Raw genomic sequence first — 7500 nt, 5'->3', positions numbered from 1 at the left:
CAGATGCACGATCGGAAGATTTACGTGAATTCGAAATGAACAGGGAAGATAACTTTTTACAAACATGGCTTTTGTTATTCAAATGAGCCAACCACAGAAACAAAGGACCCTAGGTATCGTCAACGATATCTTCGCTATGTACCTGCCATTTGAGACATAGTAGGGTTGTTTGTTTCAACACCCACCCCTTTGGGAATTTCAATTCACCTTCAAACCCAGGAGCCCATGACTAAGAGCCTCCCTATGCACTATATCCTTGAGTCAACCTTTGCTCATATCTTTCTATTTTTAAAAGTAACACTTCACCAGGAGACTCACATTTACATCAATTTGCGTACATTATTTTTTGCTTATTGTCTTTGTTCGACAATAACTTTATTCTGATTGGCCATCATCTAAACAGTGCGTGCAGAGCCGAAGAACTCGTGGCGTTCTACGCACAAAGGTTCATTCAGAGGGCTTGCATGGGAGAGGCATGCTCCGACTCGTGGGCTCCCTTCAAGCCTTAATTTATAAGAAGGGCGTGTTTGATTGACCCTATTCCGGAATATGAATACGTTGAGTAATGATTAAAACGGTATGTTTGGCGCGTTTCGAAGCAACAAGGATAATAAAAATATGTTTAAAATAGCATTTTAGCAGATATTTGACAATTTTAACGTGAATCTCCGTAAAAACGAAGGATTTCTAACTTATATTCCATGTATTCCTATTCCAGAATACGGTCAATCGAACGCACCCTAAGTTTCGTCTTAATGATATCCTAAACATCCATAAAGAGTAGCGGGTTATGGATATTTACTGGAAAAGAAGCTTCTTCATCTGCTTTTCACTTAAAATGAACTAGAAGTTCTCACCTTATATGCACACAAACCAGCATGAAGACTAAAGAGTGCCATTTCCTTATCAACTTAGTTGGTGGGGGGAGGGGTGGGGAATGATGGTATTTGCGAAAAACAGGTTTTTCGCGAAACATTCCATAAAGTACCACAAAGGGTTATGCAGATGGTTTGGACCAGTTTTATTTAATATGTTTTCAGCCTACTTTTAGAAGAAATCGCTTGTAAGAATTTTTAATGCCAAAAACGTGTCCATTTTTCGGCCAAAAAAGGATGAAATAAGGCTTAAAAACAGCTTTCTATGTTTAGGCAGGTTGCTTTAAAACAAGTGCGATGTTGTGAACTGTTTCTATCTTCGCTGTCAAGTCTATTACTTACGTTATTTACGTTAGCGAGAAAAAAGTTACAGCTAAGTTGGGTATTTGCGACCAAAAACGGGTATTTGCTACATAATAGTTTTTGGAGATAAATTACCTGAAATTTCATTGGCTACCAAATAATTGGCTCGGAAGAGTTCCTCTCAATAAGCGCTGAAGTTTCCAAAAGAAAAAATATGTATAACGTCGCTTTTAGGGGATTTAAAGGGCAAAATCTTTCCAGGAATCTCAAAAAAATCTTAGGGTTTGAAGTGCTGTCGAGTATATACCTTCAAGCAACACTTAAGATGGAAAAATAAGATGGAAAGACACGAAAAATAAACCTAATTCAGAGGGGTTGAGCAGAGATGTTCTTTAACTTGGAGACCTTTGAAATACGATTTAACTGAGAAATTTTACGGAATTTTTGACTGATGTGCCAAGCATTCAGTATTTGCTACCTTCTTTGGGTTTTAAACCAAATATCATGATAACTATAATATTGATATTCGTTTTTAACTAATATACTGTTCATTTTCAGTTAGAGCTTCCACTCTTTTGAAGTCATAGTGCTTGAAGTAGTTTTATTATTTTTTTAAAGTCTTAGAGAAATAGGGTAGATAATACGGACTGATGAATCTAAAGAGAGAGAGAGAGAGAGAGAAAAGTTATTTACCAGCAAAGGGTAGATCCGTATAGCAAAAAATTGTGACATCGGTCTTGAAAAAGCTGCCCTCGGCAGCAATTTCAAGGCCTCGGTCACAGTTTGTCTCTATACGGACCTCCCAGCTGGCAAATAACATATTTATCTTGACAATTGGGTGCATATTACTGTGAGTATTTAAATTACAACAAATGGTATATTATAAATATTTGATTCTCGTGCTATGAATTCATTTGGCATGGCCATCCTCAAGGAACTTGTGCACTTCTGAAAGTATTTTCAAGTGTTGAGATATAGCGCACATCTTCACGTGTCGCGCACGTGACAAAGTGGTTTTTACGTGCACCACTGCACGAAAGTTTGGTCATCTCACATCTCACCTTCGTTTCTCTTTCATTTTTTTCTGCAAAAGATGTTTCGATGAGTCATTTCGTTTCATCTTAAACCGTTCAATTTGCGTTTCCTTTGTCAAACACTGAGCAAGAATACCCCATTGATCAGTAAAAAAACAATGTGCTTAGCCACTTGGGAATAAATACACTATTTTTTACCTCGTTTCCATGGTCCAGTGGTCATTGTCACCACCTGTAATGAAGATAATCTGGGTCCGGGTATTCACTACATACACAGTCGAACATCATGAGAATCGCAATGTAAGGTCGATGTAAGAAGGACAGACTTCTCTCTTTTCGTTTCTTTAGTGCTAAATTAACCATACACCACTGTACTTTTTCAGGCCCGAGTATAGGCTACTTGTAGCCTCTTGTTTACTGAAGAATTTACCACTCTTGAAATGCTAATGTGCATTTTTATGTTTGTGAAGGAGCATGGACAGGAGTTCAATGCTGACCATGCGCTTCAAGAGCTTTATGATTACGTCAAGAGATATCAGGATCAGGTAGGCCCCACAGCCAAAATATGAAAAGTTCTTATAAGACGCAACCAGTGATGAACTGGTGTCAAAACATCGAACATTACTAAACAACGTGAAGTCGTTACTATGACATTAAGTCTTACCATAGGAACATTAAGACCTTTTATTTTTGCTTGGTTTCCAAGTTTTGTGGAAAGCGTTTGATGACTCCGTTTATGATAGCCTGCGTGCAACGCTCATACCACACAGGCTATGTTAAGGAGCAGACATGGCTCAGTTAGTTAGTGCGCGGCCTCGGAGTAAGAGGTCCCCGGTTCCATCCTCGGTGACTTGAACGTCTTTTTCGACTTACCTCTGATCCGTGACATAGCTATAGCTTTAAATACCCGTAAAACGGAGAACTGACAAAGGGAGGGGTCAAAGGGCGCACCCTTGGCTTCCATTGATACCAGTTTCGTAACTGAAGGAACTACCGATGTTAAGTAAAGTGACTTGACTTGACTTGACTTGACTTGCTGGTTTATCATTATTTCCAAGAAATCGAGACGCCAAAATTTGACAAGCATGGGAACTGTGGCAACGTCCGTGTTATTTTTCTGCAGCCTTGTGTTTGCAAGCTCTTCAACGCCTTTAAGTTTTATCTTTGTCAGATTTACACTTAATTTTTATTTAGACCAGTTTGCTTTGGCCATGTAATAAATTATTCGTGACAATTCACCTTTGCGGACGTTATGAAACAGTCACATACGTTCCACTTTACATGGGTGCCGTGAGGTTAATTACTTCCGAATTTCATTTGTCACCATTAATTCCACCTACAAGTGAAGTAGCATGCAACTGTTTGACATTTCGTTTGTGAAATTGTTCTCGACTATAACTTTGTTATCATTGATTACCTCAGTTATCTACGCGACTCATTTCTCAACGTGGGTTCTGGCCAATAGACCATATTCTTATTCTCAGTATTGTACTGGAACTACAGTAGCTTGCAAGGCAGGCTAACGAGGGGAATCCTTTCAAATGCAAATACTTTTGGAATATTCCCCCGCATTACCCTCCGCGTCCTTCGCGTCCAAGCAAGCCTGGTTAATATATTATTATCAAGTGTTGTTATCTCAATCTTTGTATTGTAATTATTGTAGTTTTTGTAACCTTAAATTTTGCAGTAAAAGTGTTGTAGGTGATGTTATGTTAATTAAAAAAAATAAAATAAAATAAATTACCCTCCATTGCAACCTAGTTTCAGTCCAATACTGAGAATACGAGTATGGTCTATTTTAAATTGAGTAATGACAGCAAACCGATCTAGAATGTGATTCACACTCCATTACAGTTTTTTTTCTAAAACTCAGTCTCGTATTTTCTAAGAGCAGATTCTTTTATCCCGCTTAAGGCTGAAAAATAGTGCCTCTCTGTCTTTTCACTTAAACGAGAAACTTTAAAACGGAACGAGAATCACGCCATATCGTCATGTAAAAACCCTCTTTGTGTTTTATTCAGCTTCAGGAAGCGCTTGAAGACTCTGAATTGTCATCGCTGGCTTCAAAGCTGGAACACGTGATCGCCACGATATCAGATGACTGATGCCCCGCGTGATTTAATCCATATCACATGTGAGGCTCTACGGATACGGCAGTTATCCCCCATCTACGACCTTTTTTTAAATTTTAGTTAAACATGACAATCTACTAGGGAGGAGTCTAGTACAAAAAAGCAGAATTCGGAAAGAGCTTTGGGTCACCAAAAAAGTGCACGCAAACGCCGATATTGATCCGATAGCGCCAGAGGTCCCGAATGTCATTAGATGTAATCGTATTTATTTTAAGGTGTACCTCTAGTACCTTTGTGGTCAGGTTTGAAACAGATAGTCTTCTCATTAGTTCGGAGCTTTTGTGTCATCGGTAAGGTCTGTAGTTCAAATGAAGCTTGAGAAAGGAAGCCTTCGCGCTACTTCGTGTATCGCCCGTTTGTATCTTTCCTAGCTCTTTTCTGTGTGTAGACTTGTATTTATTACTCTGTTAAGTTTAGTGGTTTTTTTTTTACCTCTTTTGGATCTGGAGTGAAGTTATATGGTAGGCCCAGCGACGGGGTAAAATGAAGCGAATTCTGCTCCCCGATTGGGTACCCGAATAGGCAAGATTGGCTTATGACGTCCTCTCAGGTCTGCCTGTTCTTCACGGTCGAACGGAAACGAAAAAGAGAACTTGGCCAACACAGCCATCTCGAGCTCACGTTTGGTCATCAACGCATATTTTTTATGCGGCCATCTAAAAAGGACGGGAAACGGACGAACTCGAATTGATGCCGGTGCAGATTTTTTCAATCTTGACTGTCATATATACCAATCTAGTAACATTTGTCCTCATAAAGGTACAAAACGAAAAAGTATGGATAATTTGACTTGGTCCACTCAGAATGAGCAAACGTGGCAAGAGCAATGGTGAAAGTGAAATTTAATTTTTGCAGTTTGTCCTTTTGATTTCTTTCTTGGCCTCACAACAAATACCTTATTAACCGCGCTAGGTCGGTCTCTATAGGATTACCTCCCCTTGAGCTTGGTCGCTGGTGCAGACAGTTCTCACTCAGATTCCCTTCTACAGATCTCCCGCACAGTTAGAAAGAACTAATTATATAATTATTATAAGGGGCTTTAGGAACTATTTGACTTTCTCAGGTTTTTATGAATGATCTGCTGTCTCAATTCAAAACTATTTATTTTTCTGAAAAGAATTACATACTGATTCTTTGAAACACATGCACGATAACGTCGCTCTGTATAAATATTCCCTGAGGAATTTTTAATTTGTAAATGCAGAGAAGTTGGGAGAAGTGTGTTAAATAATCAATTTGCCTTGGGCGACTTTTGCTCTTTTGGAATATGCTGTTCGTTTGTTTCACTAGATGTAGATTTTTTTCTATTAGTCCATGCAGGGATCGTGCGTATTCGAAAATGGCTATTTTGAAATTATGCTTAAATTTTGGCATTTGAGAATATTCAAAAGTAGCCATTTGAAATTAGAAGATCTAACAGAAAGATGTATGACGTTAAAGGGTTAAACGCTGTTCGTTTGTTTCACTAGATGTAGAATTTTTGCAGCCATTTACTATTAGTCCATGCAGGGATCGTGCGTATTCCAAAATGGCTATTTTGAAATTACGTTTAAATTTTGGTATTTGAGAATATTCAAAAGTAGCCATTTGAAATTAGAAGATCTAACAGGCACATGCATGACCTTACAGGGTTAAACGAAAGGTTGGATAGAGTCAATAATTCAGCTAAGTGTGTCAACCGTTTTTGTCAGCAAACGTATTCAGCCAGTGGGGAACGTATAAGGGTAATAACCAACTTATTGAGTCCACAAGTCCCTCAGCATTCAATTCCCATCCGTCTACGGTGTATTGTATTTGCACAAGCCTGTATTGTCAGTTAGAGCCTACTCATCGCGTAGTGAGCGTTTTTTTAATCACAAGTATCGGAAGTTAATAAATTTGAATTTCTCACACGGCAATGTTGTAAAAAGGCGTGGTAACCCCACCTGAAAGACAACTATCAATTATCAGATGAAACAAGGCTCTGGTATATCGGTCCCAAAACCAGCCGTCACAGCTATGGGAAGCAAATGCTACGAGCGAAGCATGGGGCGAATAGTCGAGACATCATCTTTCAGATTTCTTAACGGTGGTCAATTCAACGTACCAACCCAGTTGACCACCTTATTTCTGTGTTTCAATTCCCCGCCGACACAGCACCACAGTTTCTAATCTTTAAAAAGTAATCCCCTTTAGCCTTCACAGCAGACGGCTAAAGGGGGTTGCCCACGCTTCTGGCCAGAGTTTATTTTTTGAGAGGATAGAAAAGACAACCAGAACTGACGTTGGTTACTCAAGCCACTGAGACACAAGATGGAGAAAACAGTAGTCAGTTTATCAGGCGGAAAGCCTCTCTATCAATCGTTTTCGGGCATTACGACCGCAAACTGCGCGAAAAGTCACTCAGATAAAGATTTTTTTGAAAGATATTTTCATACGAAAACATGGAAGTCGCGTGAAAGGAAACACCGCAAAAAAAGCTTTCCAAGGTCCACCACACGTGTCCTTATATTTCTAGAAATAAGCTGGTCTATTCGTCAGTCTATTCTTATTTAGTATCACCCAACTAGTGGACTAATGCAAATCCTGCATTTTGATTGGCTACGCTATTAGAGGACTATTATTAATAGTCCTCGAGTAGCGAAAAGCGTGACGCTTTCTTTCGTTTTATTCCCAAATAAATATTTCTTTAACTTGCATTTGCTAACTTTATTATTACCTTTTCTGTCCGACTAGTTGAGTGATACTAAAAAACAATTAGACCCTTCGCCCTCAAGAGCCACGGGTCAATAGCCCGTTCGGCTTTGCCTCATGGGCTATTGACCCGTAGCCCTTGCGGGCTACGAGTGTAATTGTTAAACAGTCGTAAACTGTATATAACTGCCATCCTCGGGACTTAATGCAGGATCACCAAAAATACTCACTGGGATAATGTCAATTTTAATGACGTTTCATACAAAATACACTTCATGCAAGGAAACAATCAACACTCTTCAAGCGATCAATACTTAAAGCAAAGTTGCCAACTTGTAAGTTAACGGTGTAATATGGTAAGAAAGTACTGTTCAATGTGTCTGTGACGTCATGATTTGAATTTTGAATGCCCCCCAAACGTACGTTTAAATGTCCCGCCCAAATTTGAATTTCCCGCAAAAATTTGAATCCACCAATCAGAAT

The 7500-nt window shown here is 39.1% G+C and overlaps 1 protein-coding gene across 6 annotated transcripts in view; it reads left to right on the top strand.

Moving 5' to 3' along the window:
- LOC137987829 (plexin-A1-like) overlaps positions 1–6289 on the top strand; it is a 116845-nt gene extending 110556 nt beyond the window's left edge. For 3 of the 6 annotated variants that reach the window (XM_068833908.1, XM_068833904.1, XM_068833906.1), the window contains exons 25-26: positions 2683–2757; positions 4234–6289. In XM_068833908.1, the coding sequence (XP_068690009.1) occupies positions 2683–2757; positions 4234–4317 (159 nt within the window). In that variant the 3' untranslated portion in view covers positions 4318–6289. The remainder of the gene's footprint in view (positions 1–2682; positions 2758–4233) is intronic. The other 3 variants (XM_068833909.1, XM_068833907.1, XM_068833905.1) reach the window with 1 other exon arrangement.
- The last annotated feature ends 1211 nt before the right edge of the window (positions 6290–7500 follow it).

This window comes from Montipora foliosa, unplaced genomic scaffold, assembly GCF_036669935.1.
Source record: "Montipora foliosa isolate CH-2021 unplaced genomic scaffold, ASM3666993v2 scaffold_390, whole genome shotgun sequence".
Taxonomy (NCBI): Eukaryota; Metazoa; Cnidaria; class Anthozoa; order Scleractinia; family Acroporidae; genus Montipora; species Montipora foliosa.
Note: the sequence above shows the minus strand (reverse complement) of the source record. Positions and strands in the feature narration are given on the sequence as shown.